The sequence below is a fragment of the Babylonia areolata genome, chromosome 26 (assembly GCF_041734735.1).
Source record: "Babylonia areolata isolate BAREFJ2019XMU chromosome 26, ASM4173473v1, whole genome shotgun sequence".
Classification (NCBI taxonomy): Eukaryota; Metazoa; Mollusca; class Gastropoda; order Neogastropoda; family Buccinidae; genus Babylonia; species Babylonia areolata.
In genome coordinates, this window is record NC_134901.1 from 3,354,116 (window position 1) to 3,379,094 (window position 24,979).

General features: G+C 42.1%; 1 protein-coding gene across 1 annotated transcript in view; it reads right to left on the bottom strand.

The window, feature by feature from the left end:
- Positions 1 to 676: 676 nt before the first annotated feature.
- The window catches only part of LOC143300175 (copine-3-like), a 39,604-nt gene continuing 15,301 nt past the window's right edge, over positions 677 to 24,979 (bottom strand). Inside the window, exons 6-15 of the mRNA XM_076613732.1 lie at positions 22,192 to 22,275; positions 20,578 to 20,667; positions 18,176 to 18,271; positions 14,895 to 14,981; positions 13,543 to 13,602; positions 9,875 to 10,008; positions 8,203 to 8,309; positions 5,556 to 5,698; positions 3,527 to 3,763; positions 677 to 1,358 (exon numbers count right to left, since the gene is read on the bottom strand). Of these exons, the coding sequence (XP_076469847.1) occupies positions 807 to 1,358; positions 3,527 to 3,763; positions 5,556 to 5,698; positions 8,203 to 8,309; positions 9,875 to 10,008; positions 13,543 to 13,602; positions 14,895 to 14,981; positions 18,176 to 18,271; positions 20,578 to 20,667; positions 22,192 to 22,275 (1,590 nt within the window). The 3' untranslated portion in view covers positions 677 to 806. The remainder of the gene's footprint in view (positions 1,359 to 3,526; positions 3,764 to 5,555; positions 5,699 to 8,202; positions 8,310 to 9,874; positions 10,009 to 13,542; positions 13,603 to 14,894; positions 14,982 to 18,175; positions 18,272 to 20,577; positions 20,668 to 22,191; positions 22,276 to 24,979) is intronic.

A 24,979-nucleotide genomic window follows, 5' to 3' on the forward strand; every position in this document is an offset into this window, starting at 1 on the left:
GAGCAGGATGATTATAATGCACCATAATGATATTTCAGTATAGCTTTAAAGAACTAAATAATGGGTATGACAATGTACAGCAGATCCATTCAGGAGGATCGGGTATTTATTTTTAACCAGGAATACCTTCTCTCGCCAACAATCTTGTAACATCTGTTCTGCATGATGAAAGAGGCGGTTCTCCCTAATAAGCCTATCTCTATGATACGCAGAGGCAAAAAACAAAACAAAAAACCACCCACCTTAACAGTGCCACATGAGTATCAAACTAACAGTTCCATACTAACAGTTCCATACTAACAGTCCCACATTTCTCCGCTGCACTCGCCCTGATGAAATCTGTTCCACAGTGATACTAATCGGTCTTAACAAATATATGATTAAACATTTGAACATTAATTTGTAAAAAAAAAAACACTGAGCAACATGCACAAGAATATTTAGCTAAAACTGAACTGTATGCAACACAACATTCAGCTACGCTGCTATACATATCAGGCTGTTATAATAATGGTGGTGGTTGTTTTTTTTTTCCCAACTTTTTTTTTTTTTTTTTTTTTTGTCCAACAAAGAAGTCTTAAAACACTGCTCCCTTCTCAAAGACATGGATCAGCGGAGATTCCTGACAGGAAGTCGCCTCAAGCTCCGGTTTGTTCAACATGGATGTGAGTATATCACTGCTGTGAAGCAAACTCCAGAACAAAACAACCAACCAACCAAAGAATGTTCTGATTTCCCCATGGAGATGCTGGGTAGAGGAAGACCTGCATGGCACTCCACACAGCATTCTGTGAGGCTGCCTAAGCTTACGGACGCGGGGCTCCAGGTTGCTGGGGTTGTCCCCCTTGAGGATAAGGCGGGGCTCCTCCCTGCTGCTGGGGGTATCCCTGCTGGGGGTATCCCCCCTGGGGATAAGGCGGGGCTCCTGATTGCTGCGGGTATCCTCCTTGAGGATAGGGCGGCGCTCCTCCCTGGTGGGGTTGTCCCCCCTGAGGATAGGGCGGCGCTCCTCCCTGCTGGGGTTGTCCCCCCTGAGGATAGGGCGGCGCTCCTCCCTGCTGCTGCCACTGTGGGGGAGCAGCCCCCGGGTGGCTGGGTGGCGCACCTCCCCCTCCCTGCATCCCAGGGTACGCTCCCTGCTGGGGTGGCGGCACTCCCTGCTGTTGGTGAGGCGGTGGCGCTGCTCCCCCCTGCCACTGTGGGGGTTGAACCCCTGCCCCTGGTGCACCAGAGGCTGCGGGCGGTGCGGCCACGTTCTCCCGTTTTGGGTTGGGCTTAATGCCCCTCATCTTGTAGTACTCCACCACCTGCGTGGGAACCTCGGCCAGAACGTGTCGGGCCAGCTCCGCTGGACTGCTCTGAAAAGGCAGAAGAAAAAACAACACATTACTAGAAAGAAGAAAAAGAAGAAGAAGAAAAAAAAGGAACTTGTGAACTAAACCTCAAACATGAGATTAACTCTTTCCGGACGAAGGAATGCTCACGCATTCCTACACAAAACGTATTCGGTTTCGGACGAAGGAATGGAATAGCATTCTCCGAAAGTAAAATTCCATCATGCGGTGTACACATGATTTTGTGATTAGCCAAGCAGAGTGCGCTATTCTGGGTCACTCCGCAATCGAACAGTATGATTGGTTAATATGGGATGTGTGGCCTGTCTCGCACACACGCTGACAAAGTCACTGACCGGTCGTCTGCTCGCATGCCAGCCTGTTAGCAAAGCGGCCTCTTCTTGGAATGTTGTGAAGCGAACAAGGCAGTGACGGCAATGTTTTAGGGTTGCCGAAGTACTTGAAATGCTACAAACTGAAGGGTCGGACACTGAAGAGGTGGATGATGATGAAGAAGAAAGCGAATTTAATGCAGAAAGTGAGCATGGGTATGGTGATTCGGGGTGAAAAAGTGGCAGTATTTTCTACATATGGCAAAACTGTAAAAATAAGATAAGAAATTTGATTTTTTTTACATGTAATAGCTCAACACGTAATAAACCAGTTCTGAAAGTTTCATTTTCTTACACAGTATTTTGTATTTTTTGTAATTTTTTTCCTAACCCTTACAAATGGGCCGTCTGTGGGGAAAAGCAAGGGAGAAAACTTGTCGTCCCGAGTGAGTTAACTGGAAATGTGATTTTGTTTGGATGTGATGAAAATGTGATGGGGAAGTTGATCTGAAAAGGCATAGGAAGAAAAAGACAAAAAAAACTGATACTAGAAGAAAAAAAAATTAAACATCAAACCTGAGATTAACTGTAAATTTGTTTTGTTCTGATGTGAAGAAAACGTCATATCTGATGGGGTAGTTGATCTGAAAAGACAGAAGCTAAAACAACAACAAATGCTAGTTTTAAAAAATGGAATTGATTAAACCTCAAACCTGAGATTAAAGCTAAATTTTTTTTCTTTGGATATGATGGGGCAGTGGATTTAAAAAGGCAGAAGTAAAAAAACAAAACAAATACTACAACAACAAAGAGAAGAATTAAATCTCAAACCTGAGATTAACTGGAGATTTAAGTTTGTTTGGACGTGATGAAAATGTCATAACATAACAAATATTAGGAGAAAAAAAGAATTAAACCTCAAACCTGAGATTAACTGAACTTTTTATTTTTTGTTTGGATGCGATGAAAATGTTGTTAACTGATGGGATAATTGATCCGAGAAAAAAAAAGAAAATTAACCTCAAACCAGTGATTAACTGAAAATTTGATTAGGTTTGGATGTGATGAAATTGTCACAACTGACAGTCTTCAAATTCTAAAAGGACTGCACAAAGTATCTAAGATTCACCTGTTACAATTCCCTGATAAAAAGTATCTAAGGTTTAAATTTTTTTTTTAATTCACCTGTTTGAATTACACAAAGTACTGAAGACTTTAAACCAAAAAAATAAAAATAAAATGTTTAATTTCCTGATACAAAGTATACTACTGTTTGAACTGCACAGAGTATCTAAGACTTTAAACATGAAAAAAAAATCATCTCTTTGAATTCCCTGATGCAAAATATCTCAGATTCTAAATACAAAAATATCACCTGTTTGAACTGCAGAAAGTATCTAAGACTTTAGATATATATTTATTTTTTCAAAAATCAAAGTATCCAAGACACATATACACACAAAAAACAACAACAACGTTTGAACTGCACAAAGTATCCAAGACACACAACCACACACCACACCCCTTTCATAACACCCATTTGAACTGCACAAAGTATCCAAGACACACAACCACACACCACACCCCTTTCATAACACCCATTTGAACTGCACAAAGTATCCAAGACACACAACCACACACCACACCCCTCTCATAACACCCATTTGAACTGCACAAAGTATCCAAGACACACACACAACCCCACCCCCACCCCCCTGCCCCCCATAACACCCATTTGAACTGCACAAAGTATCCAAGACACACACACAAACGAAAAAACATTTGAACTGCGCAAAGCATCCAAGACTCTAAAAAAAAAAATAATAAAAGAATTTTTCTTAAGATTTAAAAAACCCTGACCCGTTTGAACTCCCTGAAGGGCACAAACTGCACGATGTCCCGACGCACGGGCCGCCCGTCCGGAGCCCGCAGCACCCCACTGTCCCCGTCCAGCTCGTTCATGTCGGTGAAGTCAGCCTGGCCCACGCCCACGATGATCAGCGACATAGGCAGCGCTGAGGCCTCCACGATGGCCGCCTTGGTGTGGCTCATGTCCGTCAGGACTCCATCCGTCAGCATCAGCAGCACGAAATAGGCCTGGGGGCAGGACAGCAGTACAGGGAGGGGGTGTGACGAGACGGTAAGGTAAGGTCTGATGATACTTGCTTTCTTTTGTGTGGAGTGATGGACGGGCTGGTGATGATGTGTCTGCCTAGGAAGGGAGAGAATCTGAGCGCACAGGGATTGAATCCCTATCTCGGCAGCTTCTTTCTTCACCACCTCCTACTGGATCTTGTATGGTGGTCATGAAGCTGTGTTATTTGGATGAGACGGGGAAAAAAAAAAAAAAAAAATGGCGTTACACTATAGTGACACATTCCCCCTGGGGAGAGCAGCCTGAATTTCACACAAGAGAAATATGTACTGACAAAGTGTCATACAATGCAAATATTATAGTGTATGTCAGCATGAGCAGAATGAAGTGGGCCTGAGGACAGGGCGAGGGATGGGTGAGACAGGACAGTCAGATCTAAGACATTCGCATCATCTGACTGTAAGATCAATTGGATCTGCTTTATCATAACAGAAAGATCTAAGATATTTGTTTCATTATGAAAGGCAAAATCTAAGATGTATATATATTGTATATATATGTGTGTGTGTGTGTGTGTGTGTGTGTGTGTGTGTGTGTGTGTGTGTGTGTTTTCATTTGTAAATATTGTTGTGCAATACCCTATTGTCTTAACATGAGTATGTGTGTGTGGGGAGGGGTGGGGTTAGTCTATCGTCAGCTATTGGGAATTCTTATTTGACTAGTTTTAATCTCTTCTTATGTTGCACATGATGATTTTATGCTAGTGTTTACAATGAGCCTGTGATTGTACAACTTAATTTGCATGTGGAGTAATAAAGTGTTTTTGACTGATTGATTGATTTAACTCAGCTGGCCAATCACACATGCCTAGGACTAAAAACACTGTCAATACTGATCATGTAGAACCTTAAAGACAAAAGAAGAAAATTTGGAAAAGAAAATTAGGCAGGGGTACAGTCCTATCCATGCACATTAACCTCTGGCCTGCCCCTGACGTTGACCATTCAGTCAATATTTGAACAGGAGATTCCGGCCCAACACTCGGCTATATCACAGATTGACATAAGTTTTACATTTGAGCCAACAGCAAAGTGAGAGCTGTATTATCAATGGTTTCTCCAGTCAATGGAAAACCATTTACAGCTTAGTCTTTTGTGAAGGACTATGACTCTCAAACTAGGAGGCAAAATTGCACTGGTTCTTAGTGGTGCAGCCTTGTGGGCTAGTTGGCCTTTGGGAACCATCCCCAACGCCGACTATCCTAAAACTCTCTTGGCCGAGAGAGTGGGGATGTAACTTGGGCAAGACACTCTCCACAATAATCAAATTCTAGCCCAAGCAGTTGCCTCCTCTGCTGTTCTGATGGTCATAGTCGGACATGACTGACTATCATATATATATAATATATATATATATGTGTGTGTGTGTGTGTGTGTGTGTGTGTGTGTGTGTGAACAGGAGATTAAGAAAACAACAAGAACGAAAGCTGAACACCTGGGCACAAGGAAGAAAGAAAACTTAAAATTCTTAATCTTTCTATCAAGTCCTGAAAAAGACCCACTGGTGAAAGTTGAAAATCCATGAAGACCCCATTCTAATTCAAACTTGAAGCATATAATACCAGAGCGGCATGTTACACAGGTGATTATATTCTCTCTCTCTATCTCACTCACTCACACACACACACTTACACGCACATACACACACACACACACACTCACTCTCTCACTCACCACTAATCATGCTCACTACTGAACAAACATTCATTCACTACTCCAGTCACAGTCCTCTTACATGGGCCCCTTTCCTCGGCTCTTCACTCTGGGCTGCCCTGGCAAAGTTGGAGACGTGCTTGATGATGGGAGCGGCATAGGTCGGCCCGTACAGCTGGACACGCTGAATGCAGTTAAAGTACGCCGCCAACACTCCATCGATACCTGCAACAATGTTTTGGCAGCATGGAAAACACATTTTTGGGACACGCTGAATGCAGTTAAAGTATGCTGCCAACACTCCATTGATACCTGCAACAACAGGAGCGTGCAGTGATGGCCTAGTGGTAACGCGTTCGTCTGGGAAGCAAGAGAATCTGAGCGCACTGGTTCAAATCATGGCTCAGTCGCCGGTATTTTTTCCCCTTCCACTAGGCCTTGAGTGGTGGTCTGGACGCTAGTCATTCGGAAGACAAAATAAACCAAGGTGCCAGGTGCAGCATGCACTTAGCATATGTAAAAGAACCCACAACAACAACATGGTTGTCCCTGGCAAAATTCAGTAGAAAAATCCACTTCGATAGGAAAAACAAATAAAACTGCACGCAGGGAAAAAAAAAAAGGGGGGGTGGCGCTCTGAGTATAGTGACATTCTCTCCCTGGGGAGACCAGCCCGAATTTCACACTGAGAAATCTATTGTGGCAAAAAAGAGAAATACAAATACAAACACTGTAATTGTAACATTGTGAAATTCAATATGACAGTCGCAACAGTCCAGTGGTTAAAGCATTGGACTTTTAATTTGCAGGTCCCGAATTTGAATTGCGGTCACAACGCCTAGTGGGTAAAGGGTGGAGATTTTTCCGATCTCCCAGGTCAACAGATGTACTGACCTGCTAGTATCTGAACCCCCTTCATGCAGAAGATTAAATACACCTGTTAAAGACCCCGCAATCCATGTCAGCGTTCAGTGGGTTATGAAAACAAGAACATACCCAGCATGCATCCCCCCAGAAAACTGCCTACATGATGAAGATAGAAACGGTCATACAAGTAGAAGCTCATTTTTGACTCACTTGTGTAAACAAAGTGAGTCTATGTTATAACCCACAGCTATCTTGTAAGCTGCCACACCCTCTTTGTACAGACCTCACCCTATAGTTGGGGAAGGTCATTCACTGGGTAATTGACCTCACACACTCTCTCCCTCTCCCTCCCTCCCTCCCTCTCTCTCTCTCTCTCACATGTGTGTATGTGTTAGAGTCACACACAGAGAAAGTGACAATAAAACGCTAGCTACTGAAGCAACAAACTGCCTCACATCGACATCTCTTTCAGCCATTCAATTTTTTCTTCTCCAGTTTCAGTTTCAGTAGCTCAAGGAGGTGTCACTGCGTTCGGACAAATCCATATACGCTACACCACATCTGCCAAGCAGATGCCTGACCAGCAGCGTAACCCAACGCTCTTAGTCAGGCCTTGAGAAGAAAAAAAAGAAAAAAAAAGAGATAAATACATAAAAAAAAAAGAACTACTACTACTAATAATATATATAATGTGCAAAAACTTGATGAAGTCAACTATAAGCGTACAAAAAAATAAAATAAAATAAATAAATAATAATAATTAAAAGTTAAATAAATAAATAAATAATAATAATAATATATAAATAAATATAATAAAAAACACAACAATGATGACAAATAAGCAAATAAATGTTAAAAAAAAAAAGCAAAAAAAAAGCAGACACACATTCACACAATGAAAGCACAGTCAAATACACATAAACGTACATGAGCCCCAACATTACGTTAATCAGCACTGCTTTGTAAAGCATCACAATCGATGTAAATCAGTATTGCTTTGTAAATCAGTACTGCTTTGTAAAGCAACACAATCGATGTAAATCAGCACTGCTTTGTAAAGCATCACAATCGATGTAAATCAGCACTGCTTTGTAAAGCAACACAATCGATGTAAATCAGTACTGCTTTGTAAAGCAACACAATCGATGTAAATCAGTACTGCTTTGTAAAGCATCACAATCGATGTAAATCAGCACTGCTTTGTAAAACAACACAATCGATGTAAATCAGTACTGCTTTGTAAAACATCACAATCGATGTAAATCAGTACTGCTTTGTAAAGCAACACAATCGATGTAAATCAGTACTGCTTTGTAAAGCATCACAATCGATGTAAATCAGTACTGCTTTGTAAAGCATCACAATCGATGTAAATCAGTACTGCTTTGTAAAGCAACACAATCAATGTAAATCAGTATTGCTTTGTAAAGCAACACAACTGCAAACTTAATTATCATAAGTTCATGTGGATGTTTTTTCTTCTCTCCTTTTTTTTCTTTTCAAATTGGTGTTTGCTGTTTACAAGGTATTTTACTCCATGCACTGTTTTTAAACAAGGGTGTGTACCAGATACCTGGCATTTACAAGGTAGTTTATATTAATATCAGTGTGACAAACCACAAGGTGGTTTACATGATCTACTGATATGACAATACACAGTTTCAGTTTCAGTAGCTCAAGAAGGCATCACTGCGTTCGAACAAATCCATATACGCTACACCACATCTGACAAGCAGATGCCTGACCAGCAGCGTAACCCAATGGGCTTAGTCAGGCCTTGAGAAAAAAAAAATTTTAAAAAGAGGTAGGTTGACAATACACAAAAGATGTGCAATGGAAGGCCCCTTAAAATTAATGCTCACCTGCACAGAAGGGATTCTGGCTGTTGAAGTTGAGGGCGAACTCGTGGTACGTTTCTGGACTAGGTGGAATCTTGGCGCCAAACCCCAAGGCTGGGAACATCTTGTCCCTGAGGACCAATTAAAAAAAAAAAAAAAAGAACTCTACAGTTTCTTTCTTTCTGTTCTTTTTGTCTCTGAAGATCAATAAAAAATTTTTTTAAATTTTAATCTAAAATGACAATCATGCTTTTCTTTCTTTTTTTAAAGAATGAACTTCACGATTTCTTCCTTTCTTTCTTTCTTTTTCTCTTCTTTTTCTTCAGTTTTTTTTGTTTGTTTGTTAATATTTTTCATTCCGTTTTCACACTTCACAAAGAAAATAACACATTTAATGGACAACAGAAAACATTAACAATAGCAAGAAAGAAAAAGAGACTTAGCACAACAGAAAATACTGTTGCACTGTTTCATTTGTTACTAGACTCTGAACTCATAAATCTGCTTCTGGCGCTCTTCACTTCTGAGCTGTGATAGAGACTTCCTGTTCAAGGGAACTAAATCTGACGGTCTGTTCCAAAACCATGTCGTCCAAGAACAAAACTCAAGCTGTTGTCCGGGCAGTGTACGCTCAGTTTTTCTGAGCCAAAACTTCTCTTTGGTCACTCGTCAGGACAATGAGAAGAGTCACCTGTTCACAGCAGCCTGAACCACAAATGTGACATCCAGTCCTTATCAACCGATCAAACCAGTAAAATGAGGTTAAGTTTCTAAGTTGCACGATGTCACTTTGAAAAAAAACCCCAAGAGTATTTGGTTTGTTACAGTTCTGTAAAACTTGTCAGTAACAATCCACACTATAGGTATTTTAGTTTGTTTTTGGTATGTTCTTTTCAATGAAAATGTTAAAAAAAAAAAAAGTTTTCCTAAGCATCCAGACACTTTGTCCCAAAAAGATTTATTTGAATTGATACTCCTTAAGCAAAGACATCTGCTGTAAGCTTGTGAATTTTTAACTCTCTCCATACGAACGGCGAAAGAGACGACGTTAACAGCGTTTCACCCCAATTACCATCATCAAAATATTGCAAGCGGAAGGCTCTTATACTGAAGAGGTGAATGTTGACAAAGAATACCACAATTCTGACGACGGAAGCTAAAGGTTGGGTCATTCAGACACCCACTGGACATCCGAGGGGTCTGTGTAGAGGAGAAGAGAGGACTGGCCGTACTGAGTGAGTTAAATGAAACCCTGTATTTGTGTCTTAAAGATCCCTCAGCACCACCACTAGGGCGACTGATGTGAGTTGTGGCCAAGAGGTAATGAGTCAGCCAAGGGTGCAAGAGAATCTGAGCACAAGGGATTGAATCCCACAATTACTAATATTTTCTCCCCCTCCACTAGACCTTCAGTGGTAGTCTGGACACCAGTCATTCAGATGAGACGATAAACCGAGGTCGTTGTGTGCAGCATGCACTTAGTGTACGTAAAAGAACCCACAGTAACAAAAAGGACTGTCCTTGGCAAAATGTAGAAAAATCCACTTTGATAGGAAAACAAATACCCTTGTTTGTAGGAAAAAAGAGTGGCCCTAAGGGCTCTCCTTGGAGGAAGCAGCCCAAATTTCATACACAGAAATCTGTCGTGGTAATGGGCAATACACTACAATACAATACAATACCAGTCCCAGCTTACGAGTCATAGTCCTGACAGACGTCACCCACAGATCGGATGGCTTGCTGGTACTCGTTGGGCTGATAGGGGTGGATGTAGTGAAGGGAATTCGGGTCGCGAGGGTTTCCGTTGGAGGCTGTGAAGTCCACACCCACCTAACAGCAAGAAAAAACAAAAACATTCATATAAAAAATCTTCTTCTTCTTCTTTGTTCATGGGCTGCAACTCCCATGTTCACTCGTATTACACGAGTGGGCTTTTACATGTATAACCATTTTTACCCTGCCATGCAGGCAGCCATACTACAGTTTCAGGGGTATTTATAATATATATTTAAAGAAGTATTGTATATAACTTTTTGTCACAAACATTTCTTTGTGTGAAATTCAGGGCTGTTCATACCGGGCAGAGGATGTCACTAAAATGCAGCACCACCCTTTACAAACATGAAGATATTTGCACAACAGGCTGCCTTACTGGGCAGAGCTGACTGACAGCTGCATTTAGACACTTATCATTTGTTCCCCGTGTCATTCAGTCAGGCTTCAGTCACCTGAATGAGTGGATTTTAAAGTTTTCCAGGAACAACTCTTTTTGTGGTCGTGCGCTTCTTTTATGTGCGCCAAGTGCATGCTACACAAAGGACCTGGGTTATCGTCTCATCCAAATAATCAGCATCCGGCAACGATCCAAGCTCTAGCAGAGTATGAAAAAATCCTGGTGAGTGTGGGATTCAATCCCGCACACTCTCACTTCCTGGGTGGATGCGTTAGCATGCTCCACTTCATCATCTTGCCTTTCAGAGATGATATGTGGGGGCCATGCCTGCAGTCGTCGTCGTCTTCTTCTTCCATTGTGGGCAGCAACTCCCACGTTCACTTGTATGTACACAAGTGGGATTTTATGTGCATGACCGTTTTTCCCCCATCATGTAGGCAGCCATACTCCATTTTCGGGGGTGTGCATGCTGTGCATGTTCTTGTTTCCATAACCCACCGAAAGCTGACATCAACTACAGGATCTTTAACGTACATATTTGATCTTCTGCTTGGAGGGGGTTCAGGCACAAGCAGGTCTGCACATGCGTTGACCTGGGAGATCAGAAAAATCTCCACCCTTTACCAACCAGGCGGTGTTACCAAGATTCAAACCAGGGACCCTCAGACTGAAAGTCCAACGCTTTAATCAATCGGCTATCGCGCCCGTCATGCCTGTGGTCAACAAGACTCTCTAAATTCAGGCATGAAACACCGTGCAGTAAGCGGTGGAGCTAAGACCCAGTGGTAATGCATCCAACTAGGAAGTGAGTGACCACAGGTTCAAGTCCCAGGCACAAACCGAAATGTTCACAACCCCCCTCAAACTGGACCTTCAGTGGTGGTCTGGGTCCTAGTCTCTTGGACGCAATGAAAAACGGAAGTCCAAGTGGAACATGCACTTAGCACACATAAACGATGCCACTGCAACAAAAGGGCTGTCCCTGACAAAATTCTGCAGAAAAATCCACTTTGACAGAAAAAAAACCAAACACACTTGCAGACAGAAAAAAAAACAAAAAAAAAAAAAAAAAAAAACAACAGAAGAGAAATGGGAAGTGTTTCACAGTGGCAAAGTGCTTTCCCTGGGAAAAGTAGCCAACATTTCACACAAAGAAACTACTGAGCACCACAAAAAAAGACTTGGCAGCAGAGCAGGGTCTCCCCTGGCGTGTGGCCTTCTTGCGATTTAACATCAACTCCCTGTGGATTGCTGGCACTAAGGCTGCTTGCAGATGATCAAAGGTGTGGCAGTGTAGAAAGAGTGTACTGCAGTGTACTGTGAATAAGTGGTGTGGGAGGTGTGGAAGTGTAAAACAAGTGTACTGTGAATGAGTGGTGTGGGAAATGTGGCAGTGTAGAATGAGTGTACTGTGAATGAGTGGTGTGGGAGGTGTGGGACTGTAGAATGAGTGTACTGCAGTGTACTGTGAATGAGTGGTGTGGGAGGTGTGGCAGTATAGAATGAGTGTACTGTGAATGAGTGGTGTGGGAGGTGTGGCAGTATAGAATGAGTGTACTGTGAATGAGTGGTGTGGGAGGTGTGGCAGTATAGAATGAGTGTACTGTGAATGAGTGGTGTGGGAGGTGTGGCAGTGTAGAAAGAGTGTACTGCAGTGTACTGTGAATGAGTGGTGTGGGAGGTGTGGCAGTGTAGAATGAGTGTACTGCAGTGTACTGTGAATGAGTGGTGTGGGAGGTGTAGCAGTGTAGAATGAGTGTACTGCAGTGTACTGTGAATGAGTGGTGTGGGAGGTGTAGCAGTGTAGAGTAAGTGTACTGCAGTGTACTGTGAATGAGTGGTGTGGGAGGTGTGGCAGTGTAGAATGAGTGTACTGCAGTGTACTGTGAATGAGTGGTGTGGGAGGTGTAGCAGTGTAGAATGAGTGTACTGTGAATGAGTGGTGTGGGAGGTGTAGCAGTGTAGAATGAGTGTACAGCAGTGTACTGTGAATGAGTGGTGTGGGAGGTGTGGCAGTATAGAATGAGTGTACTGTGAATGAGTGGTGTGGGAGGTGTAGCAGTGTAGAATGAGTGTACTGCAGTGTACTTTGAATGAGTGGTGTGGGAGGTGTAGCAGTGTAGAGTAAGTGTACTGCAGTGTACTGTGAATGAGTGGTGTGGGAGGTGTGGCAGTGTAGAGTAAGTGTACTGCAGTGTACTGTGAATGAGTGGTGTGGGAGGTGTAGCAGTGTAGAATGAGTGTACAGCAGTGTACTGTGAATGAGTGGTGTGGGAGGAGTGGCAGTGTAGAATGAGTGTACTGTGAATGAGTGGTGTGGGAGGTGTAGCAGTATAGAATGAGTGTACTGTGAATGAGTGGTGTGGGAGGAGTGGCAGTGTAGAATGAGTGTACTGTGAATGAGTGGTGTGGGAGGTGTGGCAGTGTAGAATGAGTGTACTGCAGTGTACTGTGAATGAGTGGTGTGGGAGGTGTGGCAGTATAGAATGAGTGCACTGCAGTGTACTGTGAATGAGTGGTGTGGGAGGTGTAGCAGTGCAGAGTAAGTGTACTGCAGTGTACTGTGAATGAGTGGTGTGGGAGGTGTGGCAGTGTAGAATGAGTGTACTGTGGATGAGTGGTGTGGGATGTGTAGCAGTATAGAATGAGTGTACTGCAGTGTACTGTGAATGAGTGGTGTGGGATGTGTAGCAGTATAGAATGAGTGCACTGCAGTGTACTGTGAATGAGTGGTGTGGGAGTTATGTCACTGAAACGGCGCAAATGACTCGGCTCAGTTCAGTTTCTAAAGGAGGCGTCAGTGTCAATGCATTCAGGCAAATACTTATATGCTACACCATATCGCTAAATGCCTGACCAGCAGCGTAACCCAGAACGCTAAGTGAGACCTTGAGAAAAAAATAATGGGGCAGCAGAAAAAGAGAAGAAAAAAGATGTGAGCACACCCAGTGACGATGATAACAAGCCAAAACAAAACGTACTCATTAAGTAAAAACACAAATAAAAGATAAAGAAAACAAAGGAAACACTGTACAGTTGTCTTATGCCAGACAAAAGTCTTAAGATATGCAGAGTCTGCTGAGCTGAGGTTGTTAAAAATGCTGAAACCTTCATCGCAGCTTCCCTGTTGATCACTCACACACACACACACACACACACACACACACAACCACACACTAACACAGACTCACCGTAAAGTTGATCTGCATGCTACCAAAGACATATTCCAAAAAGGTATGTTCTTTCACCATCTGTCAAAAAACAAATTTTAATGAAATAAAATTTCAAGTCATTGTCAATGTTCTTTCTAAGCAAACTGCACCTTAGATCTAGTGGCAACACACATTCATACCAGCAAAATGACTACACAATAACAAATCCTTGGCATAAGTAGGTAAACAGACAAATGCATAGGAAAGAATACAATAGAAATACTGCAAGAGTCTGTAAGCTCAACGTTATAACCATTAGGCTGATGCCTGACCCAGCAGCGTTACTGAACGTACTTAGTCAGACCTTTTGAACATGAAAGGAAATTTTCTATCTAAAATTACGTTTAAATAACATACTTACCGTGACCCAACTAGTGCAGACTCCGGCAGGGGTCTGACATTCCTGTCCTGTGCAAACTACTATCCACCTGTGTGGAGAAAACGAAAGTACGGGCGATAACCTCCCGGAAGTAGGTAACCTCCCCTTTGTCCCCCTGGCTAGCGCCCTCTTTTTCCGGCAGCCATCATGACTCCTGTTCCTGTGCTCTCCATACGGCTAAGTTTTTTTTTCGTATTTTCTGTCTGTCTGTCGATTCTCTGGTGTTCTTGTTTTTTGTCAAATTATGTCTCCAACCAGGTCACATAATTATGTAGCTCGATTGGGCGATCGCGCTAACATTAAGGCACGATCGCAATCGATTCGCTGACACTCTGGGCCCTCTACTCCTGGCCCTCTCAACAACGCCAACCCTACAAAATTTTGCCAGAGGACAACACTTATTTTGCCATAGGTTCTTCTTCAGTGCACCAAGTGTGTGCTGCATAAGAACCCTCAGTTTCTCATCCCATCTGAATGACTAGATGCACAATTTGATTTTGCAGTCAAACTTGGGGAAAGGGGTGAGACTGGGATTCAAACCCATACCCTCAAGGACACCTAACTGGCAGATAAGCGTCTTCATCATTCTGCTAACTTCCTCCTGTGTAGTGCCACTTTCCTTAAACAGTGCCCAACTGTGGGTCACCCCTCCCCCTATGCCTCCTTTAAGAACTCAAAGGGAAAAGCTAGTCACTGAATCTGTTCTTTCGAGGATGCATATGCGACGAGTTTAACAATTTCACATAGAAACCAGGTGTTAAATATACCACAACCACAAACTTCTTGCACACTTATGCATAAATGTAAGCATGCTGTCTCACACACAGGCACACACATATCATCACACACACACACAAACACAAACGTCTGTACATACACACACGCACACACACACACACACACAAACACAGCTCAGCTCTGTAACAAAGGACAAACAAAACACAATCACTACCTTGCAAGATGAAATGAGGAGCACTCCTGAATTGGTGTAGTTCTTCTTCTTGGCCTTTTTCTTGGGGTTGATCAATGGCAAAGACACCTGCACACCCAGACACAAACTGCACATGACACACTGTCAACTGAAAGTGAAAGGAAGTTTTCTTCCTAAAATTACATTTATTCAACATACTTACTGTGACCCACTAGTGCAGACTCCGGCAGGGGTCTGACTCCTGTCCTGTGAAAACTACTACATGCCTATGGGGAGAAAATGAAAGTAGCTACGGCTAATAATCTCCGGTTAGTAGATTACCTCCCTTCTGTGTCCCTGACTGGCACCCTCTTTTTCCAGCAGCCCTCTTGCTTCCTATTCCTGTGCTCTTCATACGGTTAAGTTTTTTTCCTGCATTTTCTGCCTTTCTATCAAACCTTCCTGTGTAGTGGAGGATGCTGTGCTCTAGTGGCATAAAGACGTTTGAAAACAAGAGAATGCTGGCCATTAAGGAGAAGCGTGAGCGAAGGAAGCAGGGCTCAACTTCTGGAGACGTTTTCCCTTACAACACCTGTAGGAAGTGCTGCGCATCCAGAATCGGCCTCTTCTCCCATATGAGGACACACACCGACAGATAAGCCTGCCTGCCTACTCATCCGTCGGACTGACGGGAGACTTTATCATCAAACCTTCTACACTCATTTGTTGTGTTTGGCAATGTCTTCGTCTTCCAACAGGTCACATAACTAGTTAGCTTTTTTGGCATTAGTTTTTGCATTTTGTTGTTCTGCCCTGCAGGATCTATCTCAGAGAACAATTAATAATCAATGACGTTTTACAGACAACCTTCTCTATTCAAACTTACATTGCTGTTGACTTCTGTGAGTGAGGATGTTGTCAAGCAATCTGCTATAACTTTGTATATGGTTTTTCAGATTTGTTCAATCAGTTGTATGTAACTTGTACTGTGTGATTTTGGTCGTTGGATTCAAGGTTAGATTTGATGTACTGATGATTCAATGTTTTCCCACCACTCCTTCGTGGGGCTCTGTGGCCTATGATGATTAAAATGTTTGCAATCACATTTGCATACTGTTAACCATATAAGAAAGCAACAACAAAAATCTGAATTGAAAGTCACACTGTTCAGTTCTTTCTTTTCAAAAAAAAAGCAGAAAAAAAAGCAGAAAAAAAGAGAAAATACAAATATACAAATATATTTTTCTTCTTTTCATATAACCAACACAATTGGCTGCATTGTTTCTTGGGTTTTGGGGGGTTTTTTGTTGTTGTTTTTTACTGTGTAACCAACTCCACAGATTTTCCTTAGCCAACCCAGGAAAGGAGTGTAAATAATAAACAAAAACATACTAAATAAAACTTTTTTTAAAAAGAAGAAAAAAATAAGAAACACATCCTCATGACAAATACTACTATGAGACTGAAAAACACAAAGAAAAAAAAAAAGCCAGCCCTTTACAGGGACCTCAAACTCCAAAGGGTACTCACAGTCTTCCCTGGTTCTGTTCTGCAGGTAAATACACTTTTTTTTTTCTTTCACACATTTTTGTTCTGGGCTTCTGTCTTGAGGAATGACAGTAAACCAAGCTAAACATATAGGCTTCCATTTTTTATAACTTCATATTTCAAGAGGGGTGGGGGATATAAAATAAGCCCGCCAAAAATCATTTCTCTTTACTTTCATATACAAAGTAAACGGATTATAGAAAATATAAAAGATAAAAACAAGAACATTCAAAATACCACCCAAAAACTGTATATGCAGAAGTAAAACATGTATATACAAGTTCACACACACACACACAATGTTTGAGGTTGAGGTTAAAGGTCCAATAGCCCTTTTATGGCCATAGAGGCAGTGAATTCATATCCACTGTGTCCAGGGCTTGGCATAGGAAGGCAGTGAACTGATATCCACTGTGTCCAGGGCTTTGCACAGGAAGGCAGTGAGTGAATTCATATCCACTGTGTCCAGGGCTTGGCATAGGAAGGCAGTGAATTCATATCCACTGTGTCCATGGCTTGGCACAGGAAGGCAGTGAGTGAATTCATATCCACTGTGTCCAGGGCTTGGCATAGGAAGGCAGTGAATTCATATCCACTGTGTCCATGACTTGGCATAGGAAGGCAGTGAGTGAATTCATATCCACTGTGTCCAGGGCTTGGCACAGGAAGGCAGTGAATTGATATCCACTGTGTCCAGGGCTTTGCACAGGAAGGCAGTGAGTGAATTTATATCCACTGTGTCCAGGGCTTGGCATAGGAAGGCAGTGAATTCATATCCACTGTGTCCATGACTTGGCATTGGAAGGCAGTGAGTGAATTCATATCCACTGTGTCCAGGGCTTGGCACAGGAAGGCAGTGAGTGAATTCATATCCACTGTGTCCAGGGCTTTGCACAGGAAGGCAGTGAGTGAATTTATATCCACTGTGTCCAGGGCTTGGCATAGGAAGGCAGTGAATTCATATCCACTGTGTCCATGACTTGGCATAGGAAGGCAGTGAGTGAATTCATATCCACTGTGTCCAGGGCTTGGCACAGGAAGGCAGTGAATTCATATCCACTGTGTCCAGGGCTTGGCACAGGAAGGCAGTGAGTGAATTCATATCCACTGTGTCCAGGGCTTGGCATAGGAAGGCAGTGAGTGGATTCATATCCACTGTGCCCAGGGCTTGGCATAGGAAGGCAGTGAATTCATATCCACTGTGTCCAGGGCTTTGCACAGGAAGGCAGTGAATTGATATCCACTGTGTCCAGGGCTTGGCATAGGAAGGCAGTGAGTGGATTCATATCCACTGTGCCCAGGGCTTGGCATAGGAAGGCAGTGAATTCATGTCCACTGTGTCCAGGGCTTAGCACAGGAAGGCAGTGAATTCATATCCACTGTGTCCAGGGCTTGGCATAGGAAGGCAGTGAATTCATATCCACTGTGTCTATGGCTTGGCATAGGAAGGCAGTGAATTCATACCCACTGTGTCCAGGGCTTGGCATAGGAAGGCAGTGAATTCATATCCACTGTGTCCAGGGCTTGGCATAGGAAGGCAGTGAGTGAATTCATATCCACTGTGTCCTTGGCTTGGCATAGGAAGGTGGGGCGCAACCTCTTCTTCCACCATTTTTACCTTTCCCAACCATTGTACCCATTCACACTTGGGTGGACAGAGGAAAACGGAGTCAAATGCCTTTCCCAAGGGGTCAACACCATGCGGAAACAGGGCATTGAGCCCTGATCACTCAACATGTACAGTAAAAGGGAAAAAAAACAAAAACGTTGCATACCTCCTGAGCATTGGACTTCAGCAAATCCTCCATGGTGGTGGTACAGCCCCCAATCAGGTCGTGGGAGCCGTCGCTGTCCCAGTCATACACATCCAGCTGTAAGAACAAGAATAATAACAATATTAATCAAGTATATAATTCCCCATGGCAGAACAACAAAGACGCCCACTGGAGGGGCCTCAAACGTTGCACAAGTCAATGGTAATGCACGTTCATGCTCACACTGCAGAAGATCAAATACGCACGTTAAAGATCCTGTAATCCATGTCAGCGTAGGTTATGGTGGGTTATGGAAACAAGAATATACCCAGCATGCACATCCTCGAAAACGGAGTATGGCTGCGTACATGGCAGGGTAAAAACGGTCATACATGTAAAAGCCCACTCGTGTACGTACGAGTGAACATGGGAGTTAAGCCCACAAACAAAGAAGAAGAAGATGCTCACAGCTCCTAGACAGGGAGAGCTCGTTGCATTTACAACAAAAATTCAAACATACATAAACATACCGTAAAGTTCGGTCTATAAGCCGCGACTTTTTACTCCAGCTTCAACCTCTGCGGCTTATACAATGATGTGGCTTATTTGAGGATTTTAACGATCCCGGGAGTGTCACGTTCTCGTCTATTTTTAGCTGCCCTTCAACTCACCAAAATCATGATTTCTGTCCATGAATTTTTGGATGAGCTTCAGAATAGTGTGCTAACTGTTCACGTTTATAAATCAAATCCGCACACATTAAAGCCTTCAGATCAGCATTCAGTTCTACTCTGCTCAAGCGTACACCCTCATCATGCTGAAAACACGACGTTATGCCTATGATGCAGCCTTCAAATTGAAGGCGATCGACCTAGCAGACGACAGTGCAAGCGACGAACCAGCAGTAACCTCCACTTTACGTTCATGTTCATGAAGTGAAAACTGAAGTCTGTGAAGTCTGCTGAAGTCAGTGACAAGATGGCGGAGGAATCTGTGCTGGTTCTCTTCAACTTGGACACTGAAGACGAAGATTTCAGTCGATTCAGTGAGCAGGATGACGTTGAATAAATGTGACTATCCCTAAATTATGGATCTTATTTTCGTTGTGTTTGTTTATTTTTTTGTTTTTGTGGCACTAGCAGTATTTTCGCTTGCTTTTCTTTGTGTTGTTCCCGCTTGTGTTTACTTCATAACCTACAGTATTGACAGCTTTTCTGTAGTATCAGTATGTGTTCCGGTACCAGAAATAAGTGCGGCTTATAAGCTTATGTATGGATAAAGTTCAATTTTTTCCAAAATTTAATGGGTGTGGCTTATATACCAGTGCGCTCAATAGACCGAACTTTATGGTACATATGCATTCAGCTTCAGTTTCAATTTCTCAAGGAGGCGTCAATGCATTGGGAAAAATCCATGTACACACCACCTCCTCTGCTGGGCAGGTGCTCGACCAGCAGTGTAACCAAACACGCTTCTTCAGGCCCTGACTGCATGTATGTACATTTATGTAACTATCCAAGAGGATTTCTTCTAAAGAATTATGCCAGAGGACAACACTCTTGTTGCCATGGGTTCTTTTTCAGTGCGCCAAGAGCATGCTGCACACGGGACCTCAGTTAATCGAAACGACCAGGCGCTAAGTTTAATTTTCCACACACATAAACATCATGATTAACTTGACCGTTACATATGGGAGCATCATCAGAATCCCAGTCAAACCAGTAAAAAAGAAAAAGAAGACATTGCATTACAATGGTTCCTCTCCACTCCACTCCTCATCATCATCTTTTTTTTTTTTAACTGAGCTCCTCCTCTCCTCGTTGAATGCATGACTGACCCAAAAAATCACCATTCTGCCCCTGCCAAAATACCTTTCCTTTCTTCTGCATTCGTGGGCTGCAACGTCTATATTCACTCAAATATATAAGGGAGCCGTGTTTGTACAATGTTAAGGGCTTGGTCTCTGACTGAAGAGCTGACTGACAGCTGCCTTTAGGTGCTCATCATTTGTTTTCTACATCATTTACTGATTTCATCAGGTTTCAGTCACAAGCACTTACACACATACATCAAGAATAGATTTTACTATAAAATTTTGACACGGATAACTAACTCTCTTGCTGCCATGGGACCTTTTACGTGCACTAAGTGCATGCTGCACACACGACTTCAAATTTATCGTCTCATCCAAACGGCTAACAGCCAGACCATAAACGACTCAAGGTCTAACAGAAGGGGAAGAAAACACTGGCGACTGTGTGACTCGAGCCAATGCACTCAGATTCTCTCGATTCCAAGGAGAAAATTCTGGTGAGTGCAGGATTCAATCCCGCACAATCGGATTCTCTCGCTTCCTTGGCAGACGTGTTACCACCGGGCCACCATTCCGCTGTAGCTGTTGCTGTCATTGCTGCCTTACTTACCCTGATGTTCTGTTTGTTGTTCCCCCCACACAGTGTGAACGCTGACAGCATCACTGTTCTCCAGCAGGGGTTCAGGTTGTTTTTCACCACCTGTGTATCAAGAACAAAAAAATCTTTCAACTGCAGGATCTTAATACATCTGAAACACACTGATTTATCCGACATTAGTGATTCATTTGTTTGCGTGGTATTTTTTCCCATTCAAATAAACAAGAACAAAATAATATATATATATATATATATATATATATATATATATATGTGTGGAGATACTTATGAATACTTATCTTTTGGCATATTGTCAGATATTTATATTGTTGATGCTCCTTTTTTCCCTTCCTTTTTCATGTGGGGTTGGATGGGGTTGGGGTGAGATTTTTCCCCTCATTTCTACATAATTATGTCAGTTATCAATATATTTTGTGTTTCTCACTTTCATGTTCATGTTCAGCACACAAACATATTCATGATGCATACATACTTTTTCCATATTTAATGGGTTTTTTGGTTTTTATACACACAAGAACAATGTGAATACAAAAAACTGGAAAAAAAAAAAAAGACGTTAAAAAAAGTCAACCAGTACTCAGCTACATCTTAACCCGAGTACACAAACAGTCAAAACCCACAAGGAAAGTTATGTTGTGTTATGTTGTGTTGTGTTGTGTTGTGCTGTGCTGTGCTGTGCTGTGCTGTGCTGTGTTGTGTTACTCTTTCATCACAACAGATTTCTCTGAGTGAAATTTGAGCTGCTCTCGCCAAAGAGAGTGTGTCGCTATACTGTGAGCACCACCCATTAATTTTTTGTATTTTTTTCTGCCTGTAATTTCATCTGTTTTCCTACTGAAATGGATTTTTCTACAGAATTTCACCAGGCACAACGCCTTTGTTGCCATGGGTTCCTTTACATACGCTAAGTGCATACTGCACACAGGACCCCAACTTATCATCTCATCCAAATGACTAGCGTCCAGACCACCACTCAAGGTCTAACGGAGGGGAAGAAAATACTGGCGACTGTGGGATTTGAGTCAGTGTGCTCAGATTCTCTCGCTTTTAAGGTGGACGCATTACAACTAGGCAACACTCCACTTGTGGAGCCTGTGCCAACTTCTCAACTAATTTTAAAGCCGTCTTTTCCATCTTTCTCGTCAGCAAGCACAGGAGTTAAGACTGACCAATCAGAACATGAGCACACCATCGATGCCATGGCATCTTACCAGTTAATCAACATGTGCATTTCATTTCCATTTTGGGTAAGTAACTAAGCAAGGTAACTCATGGCTGAAAGAAAAGTTGGAAACACATGCACACACTCTCACGTGTCCACACACACACACACACACAGAGTTCTATTCATACCCCCCTTTTTTTCCCCTCCTCATCTAAAATGGCAGATAAACAGTCTGTCTCTGTCTCTCTATTTCTCTCAAATCTTTCACTCCTCAAAACACACACACATGCACACACACACGCGCGCACATCCACACACACACACACACACACACACACACACGCACTCAAACACCAAGTGCACATACACACAAAGTATGCACTTGCGAACACACACACACACATACGCACACACAAACACACACCCTATCAATCATTTACCTCAGTTCTGTGAATGATTTGCCATGAGCCATCAAGTGTTGGTCGCAGAATTTCCAGGTATGGATCTGACTTGCCCATGAAATCCTGCCACCCACATGAAAATGGAATATGACATGTCAGCTACATTCCACAAACACACACACACACGCACACATTCCACACACACACGCACACACACATTCCACACACACACACGCACACATTCCACACACACACACACACATTCCACACTCAGGTCAGTGCTGCCTTTAATGTCATTTTTATCGATCCGCGAACTTAACCCATATTTCAGGGGTCTTCATAACAAGGTTGGAAAAATGGACCAGCTATAAAGACTTAACTTTATCCTTCCTATATGCGCCTTAAAATCATTCAGTAACTAAATACATGAATCATAAATGAAAAACTACATAGATAAATATACAAAAAGGAAAAAAAACAACATAAAAATAAATACACACACAACAAATATTTAGATGTTTTACAATTTTGGGTTAGACTCCATTCACAAAGATTATAACTAAGATTTGAATACACACACACACACACTTCCACACACACACACACACATTCCACACACACACACACACACACACACACACACACACACACACACACCAACAAAAAACACAGTGAAAGCTCAGCGCATTGCACCCAGATTTGCTACAGTCAAAACCACCATCAACCAAAATCAAACAACTCACCATTTCAACTTAATGACCAGTGTGGCTTTCAACTTTACAATGGTAATACTTTACTACAAAATGCATTCCCACTGCTTCCATGAAACCTGTTTCAGTATTTTAATGTACATGAAAACTATGAAAATAATAACAAAACAAAATCGTCAAAAGAGTCTTAAAACATATAAGGGTTATGTGAAAATAAGGAAACCTGATTTGGAAGTAGATACGACAATGCTGACAATTTCATTCCAAAGGTTCATCCTCATATAAACTGCTACAAAGACAAGCAAAATAAACTTTAAACCTTTGACTTCCAAGCGTGATATATCTGTGCTTTTGGGGTAGCTGCATTGTCAACAGTCCAGCTAAATCATGACTGCCTTGATGCGTGTTCTAGCAATATCTCGATTTCGATGCATTTTTTTGTGTGTTTTGTACAGCAAAAAGTTGTTGAGCATGCCAGCAAGTCTCTAAGATGTACAGTTCAGAAGAGGTGACAAGAATTTTGTTTGATATTTCACAAAATGTCAACAACAGCAAGTATGAGAAAGTGATGGAAAATGAAAGTAATGTCGTTGTTTGTCAACTGAACTGATTCTGGTTAACCTGATGACGAGTAACATAGTACATCAACAGGTAGTGAGCTTGGTCATGTTGGAAGTGGGTGTAGAAAAAAACCCCAAATATTTCAGCTGGTAACTTTTGTTTTGAGGTTTTAATTTACTATGAAACCCTCCAGATTAAAGCTTCAAGCCAAAATATTGTTCACAGTAAGCTTTAGTGCTGTAATATTGGGTGACAGTGTTTGTGAGTCTGTGGGCTGTAGTGTTTGTGTGTGTGTGTGTGTGTGTGTGTGTGTGTGTGCTTGCGTGTGCTTGCGTGTATTTGAGTATCTATGTATAGTTTTTATGTCATAGAACAACATGATTGTGGAGGGAAAACAACACAACACAACATAAATGCAATCTACCTGATGCATATCTATCACTCAAACGTTGATGAGTGGGACCACACAGTCAGGTGTGATCTACTAAAGAAGTCTTAATAAATAAATAAACTTTACACACATGTAAATCTAATCCCTGAGAATGCTTCTCATATTCTCTGACCAATACTGCGGGCGTCTCTCTCTTTCTCTCTAAATCTCCATGGCACCTGGTCGATGCGAGGGTGTGTTATCATTTCTCAAAGTAATGCTGACTGTACAATTTTCCGAAGGGAAACTATAGACAAAGTTACATCTGACACAAGGAAAGTGAAAAACAGAGTTACATCTGACACAAGGAAAGTGAAAAACAAAGTTACATCTGACACAAGGAAAGTGAAAAACAAAGTTACATCTGACACAAGGAAAGTGAAAAACAGAGTTACATCTGACACAAGGAAAGTGAAAAACAGAGTTACATCTGACACAAGGAAAGTGAAAAACAAAGTTACATCTGACACAAGGAAAGTGAAAAACAAAGTTACATCTGACACAAGGAAAGTGAAAAACAGAGTTACATCTGACACAAGGAAAGTGAAAAACAAAGTTACATCTGACACAAGGAAAGTGAAAAACAGAGTTACATCTGACACAAGGAAAGTGAAAAACAAAGTTACATCTGACACAAGGAAAGTGAAAAACAGAGTTACATCTGACACAAGGAAAGTGAAAAACAAAGTTACATCTGACACAAGGAAAGTGAAAAACAGAGTTACATCTGACACAAGGAAAGTGAAAAACAAAGTTACATCTGACACAAGGAAAGTGAAAAACAGAGTTACATCTGACACAAGGAAAGTGAAAAACAGAGTTACATCTGACACGAGGAAAGTGAAAAACAAAGTTACATCTGACACAAGGAAAGTGAAAAACAGAGCCCTGTGCTGCAGTCTGATAGCACACTAGTTCTCACTCCTGTCATCTGTCACTTTTTTCTTCTTTTTATATTCAGAGTTAAAGGAAATTTTCAATCTAAAATTACGTTTAAGTAACATACTTACCGTGACCCAACTAGTGCAGACTCCGGCAGGGGTCTGACATTCCTGTCCTGTGCAAACTACTATCCACTATGCAAAGAAAACGAAAGTAACTACAGCCAATAGCCTCCCGGAAGTAG